General features: G+C 41.1%; 1 protein-coding gene across 1 annotated transcript in view; it reads left to right on the plus strand.

Annotated features, from left to right (window-relative positions):
• The window catches only part of APBA1 (amyloid beta precursor protein binding family A member 1), a 90,127-nt gene that overhangs the window by 32,097 nt on the left and 44,357 nt on the right, over window positions 1-13,673 (plus strand). The window contains exon 2 of the mRNA XM_083883965.1: window positions 12,229-13,433. Within this exon, the coding sequence (XP_083740091.1) occupies window positions 12,282-13,433 (1,152 nt within the window). The 5' untranslated portion in view covers window positions 12,229-12,281. The remainder of the gene's footprint in view (window positions 1-12,228; window positions 13,434-13,673) is intronic.

Below are 13,673 nucleotides of genomic sequence, written 5' to 3' on the forward strand. Positions count from 1 at the left end.
GTAACTGTCAGCAGTTTGAAAACTGGCTGAACTTCTGAAAGCCTTGAAACTTGGTTGTGTAAAATTCCTACTGTTCACCAGCTGCATTTATGTATAAAAGTTTTTCTCTTCAGGTGATTTAACATGTTTAGAAGTGTGTGGCTAGAAAAACATTTTGGACTCTTGGTTGTTAGTAACCCTTATGGCAGAATTTCAGAAGACTGTAAGGAAGAGTATGTTGTGTAAGTACTTTAAAAAGTAAAGTGAATGTCTGATACTTGTAGCTTGGTAGTTTAATGTCACTTCTCTGTAGGATAATGGAATGGATGTTGTGGGTTGGCAAACTTTGAAAATTGCAGGCCTTTCTAAATGGTATATGCTGGGGTTCAAGCAAGCAAAAATTCAGGGGATCGTAATGGTTTGTGCATTTTAGGAGGTTGGATTTACTGATCATTATAGGTTTTACAACTTCTGTAAATCTAAAAGTTTACTTGTCCAGAGAAGTTAATGTAACTCGTTAGTGACAGCAGCCATGTGCCTGACTAATTTGAAGCATGGTGTTGAATTCTGTAGTAAAGTGGTCATCTTAAAATAATCCTGTAGCAACCTAGAAAGCTATGAGAAATATATAGTTCTCCTTTATTTTCATTGCTTTTAAGATCTAGTTCCATGTTTAAAGTTAATTCAGTGACCTCCTACCTTCATTTTAAAGCATGAGAGAGATCACATCCTCAGTACTTTTTGTCTTGAATTTAAGAATCTAAAAATGAAAGGATTCTGTTGTATAGCAAAGAAAAGGGAAATTAGTATGTGGATTTTTATGTCATCATGTATACAAAGCTCAGGTATTTGAAGAGAGGTCAGACCAATGCTTTGCCTGATGGATAACAGAGACCAGGGCATGGATTTTAATTTGAGTTAAATACCACTGAAGGGTAGAGCCTAGGATACCAGTTGAACCTGGATCTCAGACAAGAAATACGTTCTGTTATAGGAGGAATCGTCCTTCCTGGAAAAGAAATAAAAAATATCAAACAGAATAATTTCAAATACATGATTCCCTAGAATTATAGAATCCCCCTTACTTAGTTTTAATGGAACATTTACGAGATACCTTATCTTCCCTTTATAAAATATAACAAAGCAAAATAATTAGGGCTCCTATTTCCTGTAGGGAAAGGGTTATGGGTGCCTTTGAAATATGTTGCCTTAATAATAACTTCTGAGGATAAGTGAAAGCAGCCATTGACAGTCAGACTGTCTGCAGTCAAAAAGGAGAAAAATACTAACCAATTAATAACTACATAAAGTACTTCAAGTGTTAAAACATTTCAGGATTGTTCTGTTCTTCCTTTAATTTTAATCATGTTAAATATGTTTTACCTTAGAATCAGCTTTTTTAGTTGCCATTTTTCTCACTGTAATTCAATTGGTTGGATGTGTTAATAATATAAAAGGATTTTATAATGTTAAAAGGGCATAATGAAATATTTAAATGGAACACACACTTCTACTAAAATCTAAGTATTGCTATGTAAGAGAAGAAAAAATAACATACTTTTGCAGAAATGTGAGCCATCTGAGTTCTTTTGGGTGTTGATTCTCTTTCAAAGGTAGACAAAAGCACTGTGGGGCAAGGTACAAATAATTTTTAAAACTGCCACATTATGTGTGTTTTGAAAAGTTTTAATTTATGATCTATTTTGCCTGTGACTGTCTCTTTAAATGCTGGTATACTATATCCTTTTACCTATACAGTTGTCTGTATGTCCTGACTGGGACTGGTTGTGAGGATATTCTAACAGTAAATACTGCATAGAGATGTGAAAAGTGTGCTCGAGCGACTGTCCTCAGTTTTCTTTGTTTTCTTCCAGACTCTCCTGTGTAGCTGTGTTCTGGTCAGTTTGTTTCCTTAGCAGGTGGATACTGGGAGGTGTATGGAAGTGTTGTGTCTTTTACAGAATGCATCTGCTTTTGATTTGCATGATTTGGCAGTAGTGTGTGTGATCCAGTTAACTTGATTAGCATCAACAGATATTTTTTTCTTAACCTGATGAGACCCCAGTGGCTGCAACCAGTCATCATTCCCATTCCCTGCTCAGACTGTAATTTCTGAGCAAGCTGCACGTCTGAGTACCCTGAACTGTGTACTGTGCGATTGCTGATACTCTTCAAGTTCTGTTGTGAGCTGCAGATGTGGAGAAATGCCAGCCTTCATTAGGATTTAATTATGTCTAGGGAACAGATTTCATGTAGTCGCCTTGGAGCAGCTATTTCCAGTAACAGGAATGTGCTTGTGCTGAAAAAGATCTCAGTCAAGATCTTCCTCAATGCCAAGAAAAAAGTGATGTTGATGTCCTCCCTTGTCTAATGGGTTCTAGGGGGCAGTATAGGCTGTATCTTGTTTTCAAATTCATGGAAGGCACAGAAACTGTTAATGTTACAAGCTAGGAAAAGAAATTGTTTGAGGGGACTGGAGCAGGCAAACGTGTCTGGTGAGGCCAGTCAAATGCAGGTGGGTGGGTGCTGGTCTAGCCACACGGGCCACTCCTGCTAATGAAAATCCGGTGTGTCGTGTCTTGTGGTGCATCTGCTTTAGTGCTGACAAGCAGCCACAGCATTTCAGAAAGGTTGTAACAGTAGAAGGTGTGCTCGAGAGTTTTTTACCTCTTCCTTGAGGACTGTGCTTGGAAGTAAATGTATGACATCTTCACATATGGTTTTGGAGATGACTGTGGGGCTATCTCTATGGTAGGGCACTGTAACACAGCTGCCAGTCTCTGAGAAAACACAACTGGCAGATCTGTTTTGCTTCGAGCCTTTGGAAACTTGGGAACTGGACTGGGTAGCTTTGATTTTCTTTTTTTAATGTGAACTGAATCAGCAGCTTCTCCTTGAAATAGAAGTAGTAAAATGATCTGCAAACATTAGTAGAAGTTGATGGTTAGAGATGAGATTGGGCTTATTATGTGGGCTAAAATGGCAACAGAAAATAAGGGAGAAAAAAGTTAATTGTAATCTCCTGTAACCTGCATTTATGCATTCCTACAAGTTCTTGCTTACTTAATTTCTGTGAATGGAAGCAGATACCTGATGTTTTGCTGTCATTCAGAAATAAATAATGAGACAACCTAGCTAGTACTTAAAACCTTCTTCTCACTAATGTAGTCCAGATATATATCAGGTCCTTTAAAAGCTTATTGTATCGTACATAGAAAGTATTAGCTTAGTTTTTCTGATTGGCAAGAACTTGCATGCTCATGACCGAATACTTGGAAATTTTAGCTATCTCATCTCTCTCTCTGTTTTAGCTGTCTTATCTCACATCCTACCTATTGTCTTTGACAATGACTTTCTCAGAGAAGGACTTGGAAAAGTCATTGTCAAAAAAACACATAGTCAAGTGCGAGTCTAATAAAAATAAAAATTTAAATAATAGCTATCTATTTTAAGGTGTTTCCTTTTCTCAGTATAAAAATAGATGAAAGGTTGGGGTTTGGGTTTGTGTAATCCAGTGTTTTCAGTAACTGTATGTTACAGTTGCCAGGCAGTGGTACATTTTTAATTAAATGGAAGGCGAGCAAGTTCTGTATCCTATCTATCCAAATTTTTGAGGTTAGTTCAGGTACAGCTCTTTTAGAACTTGTGAAATAAGATGAATGAAAGGAGGATCAGATCTTTTAATTCTGTGCTGTCTGAACCATGATTGCTTTTTATGAGGAAATATCCTTAGCTTTAAATTCTCTGGTAATAATGAGTTTCTCAGAACAAATGCATTTGCTGACTGAGTGACAGAAGTTATTAGAGTTTCAGCACTATTTCTGTACCATTTCTGTGAGTTAAAACAGTGACTCAGCTGAGGAAGCTGATGAGGGCGACAGACTCGCTGGACTTCACTGTCTTCTGTTTAGCTTGGTATTCCTTAAAGCTGTGTATTTGCTGAGAAGCCTTCTATCACATTCTGGCAAACCCTTCATCTTTTCTAACATCATCCAGATGCTTTTGTGTACCTGACACAAGCTGTGGATTGATTGCATAAAAGAATTCAAAAAGCTAGAGTTTAAGTCACTTGAAAACTTTGCTTCCTGTAACAAAATTGGTGCTTTAAGGAGGGAAAGTTGAGGGGGAATTCAGTGAATCCTCTGTCTGGCTTGTATCCAAGATAGTTGTATTGAAACAATGCAACACTGGCCTAGAATGCAGCTGAGTAAAACTTTTACAGCTGGAAAGGTTTGATCAAGTCTTTATGTGTAGCCAGAGGAGGAAAATCCAAGGGGGTTTTTGGCATATATGTTCTTACTCTGTAAATAAGGCTTGAGGCCTTCTTATTCACCCTGAAGGTAGCCATGCCCTGCAATTCACTGGATCGTATAATTTAATTCTGTCTACATTTATTTATATTGCACTACTTATGACTCTTAAGGGGATGGAAAGGGTATTGGCCTTGCTAGGCTTATTTTTTTTTCTTTTTTTTCCTTTTGGTAGGTTAGATCTAATCCCTCTTTGTTCAAATAGAGAGAAGAAGATAGTCTTCATTGCTATGAAACTGTCACTAGTGTAAAGATAATTTGAATTCAGAATTCATCACTGGGAAGCCAGCATTTTATACTCTGTTCTCTGGGACAGTTCTGCCATTTTACACAGAGGAAAAAGATTGGTAAATTACAAGCAGCCATGAACTTAGATTTGGTATAGATTCACTTTTTCATAGTTATACTTCTGACAGAGTTTGACATTAGTTTCACATTGTAATACTGATTTTAAATGCTGTGATACTCTGACACTGCTTATGTACCATTTAAATTTTTCATTCTTGAAAACTGATTTTATTTGATTGAATTTAATCATGATTTGAATTCCAGCATTCAAAGTCTTAGATTATCTGTCTTCTAATTAAAGACGCAAGACCTAATACCCAGGAATAAACCCAACAGTAATGCACCAGGGTGAAAGAAAACCCCAAATTTCCTTAGTTTAGCTGTTAATGGGACTATTACTTAGGAAGTGTAATCATTTTGATAGTGACAACAGTCAGTTTTATTCCCTGAGTCACTTATGGTCTGGAATTTGTGATGTATGTTTTAAAGGGCTTTTAGTCTTGTGTGTCTGATCATTACACTTCACTGCAGAGGTTGCCTGTGGTTCCTTCTCAAAATTTTCTCCTAGTACTTTCGGTTAATTTTGTCTGTTTGAGCCATAATATCTGTTAACCTTCCTCTGGCAGCAAATGGATGGCTGCTATTTGTGTATTGCCTCTGTTTCTTGTGCAGGCAGGACTTCAGTGTTAGGTGGTGAGAAGGATCTGTTCCTTTTCTAATCAGAGCATCCCCCATCTCCAGGGCCCTAAAGTATTTATGATATCTGGACTGTCTGCATTGAAGATTATTAAATGATGTTTCTTGCTCAGAAGTATATTTTAGCCTTGAATCAGATATGAATTGGAAGGGAAAAAAGTGTGTTTGGAATGCTCTTAATGCTGGTAATTCTAGATCTGTTGGCTGTTAACAAAAGTTGTGAGTTCTTGTGTGGAGAGCAATATTGTGCATGCAGCTTTTCTGCTTTATAGTTACTGTAAGTGTTCACAGTTTTTCAGCCTTATTATTATGAACCAGTATGTGTACGTCTGCATGGGGTGGATGTTAATGCCACTTTCCAGGTGCTGTTTTTGCTGACTGGCAAGAAATAAAAGTTTCACAGCTTTTTTATTTAAAGCTGTTTTGGATGAGCTTACTTAGCACATGGCAGCAGAAGCAATGAGATTTCCGTGGCAGGTTGCAGCTCAGAAAAGAGAGTTACCTAATACAGGAGAGCTCCTTCAAACTGGGCATTGCATGTGTTGTTAAATTCTCAGAAATTTCCTACCATAGGGGCTCTTTAAAGAAAAAAAAAATTAAAGTGGTTCTCAGTCATCTGTTGGCTAAAAGACTGTGGTGGTTTTTTGAGAGGTAGCTGAGATCTGTACGCATGAAACATTGGTGTATTGCTGAAGTCAGGAAAAACAGAGGCATTTTATGAAATTCCTCAGAGAGTATGCCAAGAAGACTTCCACCTGAGGTGAAATGCCTTTGAAAATTCAGTCAGAGGTCTCTATTCTTAGTGTCATTTGGAGTAATGTGTAAGTCTGTTAAGAGAATAGCTATTTTTTGTGGAAGACATGGGTAAATGTGGCTGCAGTATTTTAAGGAAGACAAAACTATTTAGCTCACACAAATAATAAAAGGAAATAATAATTATTAATAATAATGTTATTTATAATTATTTTAATATAATAATTATTATAATTTAATAATAACAGTAACAGTGATAGTAATTATTGTTATTATTATGCTTGCACAGTAAAAGGAAACATGCTTCTTATAAATGAAATAATTAATTACAAAAAATAATATGTATGTATATATGTAAATACCCCTCATGATGATACAGGCAAATGGTGGGGGCAAATAGCAGATGAAGACAAGAACCAGACAGCAAAATAAGGATCAGCAGCACCTGGGGCAGTGTGAGACAGATACAATCCTGAGAGCCAGGGTAGGATAAGAACCATCTCCTCTGTTCAGTCTGCCAGAAGCCACCTGGGTATTGCCTCCCTTTTGAGTCCCTGGTACAGGGGTGATACTGGTGGGAAATGATGGCGAGCCCCAAGAACACAGGAGAGACTGTGGAACCAGCTTCAGCTGGGAGGAGAGATGGCTTCCATGTCATCAGTCCATGGGATGAGGGAGATGCAGCCAGGCTCCTCACAGCAATGTGTGATGGGAGGGAGGGTTAGGGGCACCTGACACATGCTGAAACAGGGGAAATTAAAACTGACTATAAGGAAGAAACATTTTTCCTGCAAGAACAGTCCAGCACTGGTGTTCAGGCCCAGACAAGTCTTGGTGTTTATCAAACACCAATAAGGATAAGGCCCTGAGAAACCTGGTCTTAGCTCAAAGCTGCCTGTGCTATGGGCAGGATTGGACTGGAGACCTCCTGTGGTCCCTTCCTGAGTTATCATGTTATCCTTTATGTGACAGAAAAGTGTGTGTGTGTTTGTAGTCTTGGTTTCATGTGACACACAGCTTTGTTTTGAGACAGTAACTATAGGATACAAACATCTCAAGAGTGTCAGCTTTTATTCAAGTCAACATTAAACTATGGAAATACAATCCATAATGCTCTTCTAAAATAAACTCTTAAAGTAATATTAATAATAATAATAATAATAATTGTATCCTTTCTGCCTGTGTATACAAGAAATCAAACAATTATTCATCTGGGTAAGAGATAACAAAATTGAAATCTTGAATACTCACACTTTCACCTTTTCTTACTGCATATCTTTTCCTGAGTAGAACTTGGCATACAGGTTGTGGTCTTGCTCTGAGATGATAGTCTACACTTCAGTAGAGAAATAGTAGAGAAAAATTCTTAAACTTTGAACTTTATGTTGCTTAAGAAATACATGGACATGTTAATTTTTTTCTTCTTTACAGACAGAAAGATAGTTTAACCTTCAGCAAAGTTAGTTGCAGTAGTAATCAACCTCTGATTTTTCTATTGTGGAGACAGAATCATCCATCAAATCCTGTGTGCAAAGCTCAGAATGCTTACAGAGCACTTTCCCAAATATGTTTGATCACCAGAGCACAGCTGCTGTTCCGGGTAATTAATATGGGACTATAATATCGTTCAGATGAGTACTGTGTCTATATTTCCAAGGCCGGATAACCTCTCTTGCTTATATTATTCTCTTCTGTCTATGGCATTTTTTGTAGGTTATTGATTTTTGTTTGCTTGCAGGAAATGAAGTGCTTTTTGCAGGTCTGGTGGAAGAGATCAGGCAGACCTTGTATTTGCGTGAGAAAAGCGCTCCTAAGAATAAATAATAAGTGGATGTCCTGATTTGAAAGACAGGTGTCTGCTAAGGAAGGCAGGAGCCTCCCTTGGAATGGAAAATGTAGACCTCCTCCCTCCAAATTATTATAATTCTGAAATTAAGGGGGCTCTCAGGCCAGAGAGATAAGAACAGGAGTAACAGCTCTTTACTGGTGTGTGTACCAAGGCAAACAAACACCACCAGCTCTGGCATTACCAGCAAACAGCCCCAGGAGCCCCGTGACGCCTCCTGGGCCTGGGGCCCTTTCCCCGGGCGCAGTTCCGGTCACGGCCAGCGGGGGCGCTGGGGGCTCCCGGCGGGCAGGGCGGGTGCGGTGACTCCCCCGCGGCTGCAGGGGGCGCTGTGGGCTCGGGGAGCGCGCGGGAATGGCGGACAGGCTGGGACGGGAAGGGATGGAGGAGAGGCCTCGCTCCACAAACCCCTGGGGCAGCCGATCCCGGTGGCCTGCAGGACCCTTGGAAACAGCAAGCTGGGACGGCAGGAATGAGCAAACATCCGGGGGCGGCAGATGAGATGTATGAGAAGCCCCGGAGCCGTGGCCGGCACTGCGGGAGGTGGCGGCAGGCAGGGGCTCCGGGGCAGCGAAAGCTCGGAGCGGCGCTGAAGGAGCGGGAGCTGAAGGGGGTGGGACAGCGGCAGCCCGGCTCCTGGCAGGGCCCAGAGGGGCGAGCTCGAGATCCCCACGGCAGAAGGCGGCAGGGCTGAGCCACGTTCTGGCGGCAGCAGGAAATTCCTTTGCCCAAAACTGCAGTTCCCAGCGTCCTCCTCCGAAGCTGAGCGAGAGAGCCCGGCCGGCCCCTGTTCCCCGCCCCGTTACTGCCCAGTTCCCGGGATATCTCTGCCCTTGGGAGAGAAATCCCCCCCCAGATAAAAGAAGTGCCACCAGATGCCTCAGCCTGGCCCCTTCTTTGTTTTTCTTAAGTACCCATAGTACCCAGTAGTTAGTGTTTCCTGGCAACTTAGGGGGAAAATTCTGTAGGTAAGGAGGAACAAAAGAAAAGAAAAGTAACCCCCAGCAGTGAGGTTTAGTAGTCTTCCAACTACCATGTATAAGGCAGGATTTGGGAACTTCTAGCCCCCAATCTTAACAGGTGTTCTTTAATTCCCTATCCTAAAGACTGATTGTTAAAGAGTAAAACAAATGTTCTTGACTCAGAAGCTTACTTTTCTTTGAAGGTTACTGGGACTGAGGTGTCCTAAGAACATTCATTCAGATGAGATTTCTAAATCAACTTATTTTGAAAATGAAGTGGGGTTTTTTTTAGATTTCAAAATTAAAAGCTTGTATTTAATTTATAGGAGGAAAGGCAAACAGAAGAGCGTTTTTTAGTAAAATGCTTTTAGCAAATCTTAACATTTCTTCCTCATCCCTTCAAAGTACTGAACCATGAAAGTTTTGGGATATCAGTAGTTGAACTCAAGCAGGGAGAAGTCTTTGGATGAGAAAATTTTTGCATGTGGAACTTTAGAAGCTATAATGTTGTCAAAGGAAAATGATGTGTCTCCCAGGGTTTTTTAGCCATATTTTGTATGATTTGTAATCTCCCTGAGATATGTCAGTGATGTCTGTCCATAAAACTCATTATGTTGCAAGCATGTATTAAGAGTTCTAAAACAGGATAACATGTTTTCAGCAATTGTCAGTACTTTTACTGTCATAATTATGGCATTTGATATCTTATTGGACTTGAGTAATATTGTAGCTGATTATTTCCCTCCTTTTCTAAAAACATGATTAAGTTAAACATGTATCAGGATACATGTGATAAAATTTTAGAAAGTTGATCATTATCCTGTGTTTATCTGTAAATTCATTTCTTTTGACTAGAGCTACCCTTTTTCTGGGGGTAGACAATGACGCTGACCCACAAGTCAGGTGCTAATTAAATGCAACAAATTTAAGGTAGATTTTTTTAACCAGCCCTCTATTTTAGCCTAATTCGGTCTATGTGGAAAAGAGTGGAAATACTATAATTGATTTCAGTGAAAGCAGGCCATATTGAAGAACCTTCCCAGCCTGACCATTCAAAAGACTCTGACCATCACACCTCCAACCAACAGGGATTGTCACTGGTGGGTCCAAAGCCCCTTCATGGTGGCCACTCCAGTGACCTGACAAGTCCCCCACCTGACTCCTACACATACTCACAGGCTCAGGTTTCGTGGCCTGTTTGACCCCAGGTTTCCCACAGCAGAGGCTTGGATGTCTCTTTCCATAAAGCCATTTATCCATGGTGCCGTAACACAGAAACAGCTCAAGCTCTGAGCCTCCGAGGAGGGAGCCTGAAGAAAGGAACCCCTGGGCTCTTATCCCCTCACAGTCCAAGTGTGCCAAAGTCTCACTTTCCTTTCCAGAGTCTTTGCCTCCAGCCTTGTCACAGTGTTCATTCTGTCCATCCACCTGGCTGGCGCCGGCATCTTCATGTCCTGTGTTATACAAAGAGCTGGCACTTCCCGGCCTCTTGTCTGGGGCTCCTGCCACCCAGAGCTCAATCTGCAACTCACACTGCAGGCTGCAAACCCAGCTACCTGCACCGAATGTATTCCTCTGCTGTAATCCTCCTTGGGAAGGACTTTTCAAAGAGGTGTTGCACCTTGGCATCCTCCCCCTTTTTGTGGGCTAAAAGTGGAAAGTTGTCCAACGTTCTGGCTTTCTTATCATATGCTGTGGGTGGGGGGGAGAGTGTTTGGTTTATTAGTTCTGGTGCACACCAACATATACACCTGTAATTTTCCCGTTCTTTCCTAATGTCTTGGAAGTCTTAGCTGGAAAAGACCTTATCTTGTCACTGAAGCCTTAGTAACACCTTCATTAGCTGGAAAAAACAAACTGCGTTTTTTTGTGGTTATTTTGAAAAGGGATTAGTTTGTGTACAACATCCTTATAGGTCCACCTAATGTATTTACTAGCTATTACTTTACTTACTTTACAACCGTGATTTTTTTTTTTTAAAGGATTCCTGTGTTTAAAGGGCTGAAACATTAGATGTAACAAAAACAAGGAGTGTTCACTGAGCTGGAAGCTGCACCCTCTGGATTTCCTGTGGAATTATAGTGCAAGTGACTCACACCTTGGCTTGCCTGCCTGTGAGCTTTTCTGATAGAGAGCAACTACACTTGCTATTGCTTCTCATCACAGGAAGTTCTTCCAACTGCTCTGCACAGAGCTCATTTATTCAGCAAAGTGCCACCTGAGCTTCCCTGCCTCAGTTTACTAGATTTGATCCAAGTTCTGTTTCATATTCACATTATTTTTTTTAGTTGGCAATTGACAGATGCTTTTATAGATCCTTTAAGTTAGCAGTCTTCCAACAGGTACCTTTTCTTGTAGTACTTACTAATGAGTCAAAAGCTAGAGCTGTATTTTATTTATGGATATGTGTCTTGATTTAGGTAGCTAAAAGGATGTTTCATGTCCTCTTTATGACATTTATGCATCTTAAAAACATAGGACAAGGTTCCAAATAGCCAAAGCTGGTTTATAAAAATAAAACCTTATGAGCTGGATAGGCCTGTTTCTGTTCCCTGCCTATTTTTATTATTGGCAGACCTTTCTAGTAATCATATAAGCTTTTGAGATTTTTTACTCAAAGTTAGCAAGGCTGAGATGTCCCACTAGTCTCAATGCGATCATGGTTATGAATATTAATGTCTTCTCCATGCTTTAGGAAAGAAGCTGTCTTAACTGATTATAGGTAGATTCCAGAAAGATAACTGTATTGTATCTGGTTGTGTGCTTCTCTAGGGAGAAGTAACAGGTGCTTCAGATGTACTGCACCCTGAGAGTGCACTTAAATTTCCTAAATTAATTTTTTAAAAGTGCATAGGGTGACTAGCTCATCTGAAGATGTCATACTGAAGAAATGTTGAATGCATGAAACTGTCATGTGTCTGAGCAACTGCAGACTCCTATGACAGGACTAAATCTGCTGTTTTACATTATGGCATCATTCCTTTGCTCCATGTTAGTGGTCTGTGGGGAGAGTGCTGGAGCAAAGGTGAAATATTTCTGTCATCTCTGCCATGTTTCAGTTCCTGGCAAAAATTAGCTTTTCTAATTTGCCAGCATCATTGCAGTACCACTGCAGTGCATACAAGCATCTCCAGAGGGCTGTTTGGAAATGATACTTCTGCAAAGATTTTGTCTATGGAAAGGAGAAGTGCAGTCCCCAAGGGTGCTGTTGTTGGTTGCTGCTGTTGGAGATCATTTGCATGAGAGATCATACTGTTGTGCTATTACCTGACTCCAGAGCTGAGTCAAATGTTTGTCTGCTGGGTAGGAAGGGTGCATTTTGTTGCTTCTGTTTATTAACTCCACTTTTTTTATTGGCAGTAATGTCAGACTTTTTTTTATTATTTCTTTCCAGTTGTGATAGACAAAATGTCAGCAGAATAAGTGAGCTACTCTCCAAAACTTGCCATGAACCATTTGGTTGGACCACCTGAGGGGGAGATCAGTGAAGACCCAGCAAGCGGAGCGGTGAATGAGTCAGTGGAGGCTGACCTGGAACGCTCAGAGGTGGAAGAGGAGCAGAGGTATGCAGCTCGCTACCCAAGGCACACCAACAGCAGCCACGTGGGCCTGTCTGGGCAGGAGGAGGAAAGCATGTTAGCTCGGTCAGCTAGCACTGAGAGTGGTTTCCACAATCACACGGATACTGCAGAAGGAGACGTGATAGCCACAGTGGAGGACAGTTATGACATTGAAAGAGTGCAGGAAAACGAGGATGAGAGTGCATATGCAGTGCAGTACAGGCCTGAGTCCGAGGAGTACACGGAGAATGCCGAGGCTGAGCACGGAGAGGCCGTTCATAACCGAACGTTGCCCAATCACTTACATTTTCATTCCATTGAGCACGAGGAAGCCATGAATGCAGCCTACTCGGGTTATGTCTACACGCATCGCCTCTTCCACCGAGGAGAGGATGAACAGTATGCCGAGGCGTACGCTGACTACGGACTGCAGGAGCACGTGTATGAGGAAATAGGAGACGCACCAGATCTGGATGTTAGGGAGGGCATCCAGCAGTATGAGCGGGAGAGGGAGGAAGCTGACAATTACCGCAAGGAGGCACTTGGCGCCCGCCTTCACCATTATGATGAACGGTCTGATGGAGAGTCTGACAGCCCTGAAAAGGAAGCAGAGTTTGCACCGTACCCAAGAATGGATAGTTACGAACAAGAGGAGGACATTGATCAGATTGTAGCAGAGGTGAAGCAGAGTATGAGCTCCCAGAGCTTAGACAAGGCAGCTGAAGACATGCCAGAATCAGAGCAGAGTTTGGAGCATGGTCAAGCTCTTGTCAGTGGTGGGCATGAAAGTAATGGTCAGCTCACATCTGGTTCTCGAGTTACGTCTGGCTCGGGAGAATCTGTACAGAGGTACAGCAAGGAAAAAAGAGATGCAATTTCACTGGCCATCAAGGATATTAAAGAGGCTATTGAGGAAGTGAAGACAAGGACCATCCGTTCTCCTTACACCCCTGATGAACCTAAGGAGCCTATCTGGGTGATGCGGCAGGACATCAGTCCATCCAGGGATTCTGACGACCAGAGGCCACTAGATGGAGATGTGAGTACACAAAGCTTTCACCTCTTAGGGTTATCTGTGTCTAATTCCTTTAACTGTGATGTGCGTGGCAGCAAAGGAGGGTGCATTATATTCTTCTGTGTCTCATTCTTGAAAAAGTGCTTTGTTTTAAATCTGTACCTTGGAGAACATAAGAGAAGTAAACATGCATTAACAAGTACCCAGATTTTTCTTTATTTAACACTGCTGACACCAGTTATACTGTAAAAGAATTTGTCACAT

Source organism: Zosterops lateralis, assembly GCF_965231275.1.
Source record: "Zosterops lateralis genome assembly, chromosome: Z".
NCBI classification, from domain to species: domain Eukaryota; kingdom Metazoa; phylum Chordata; class Aves; order Passeriformes; family Zosteropidae; genus Zosterops; species Zosterops lateralis.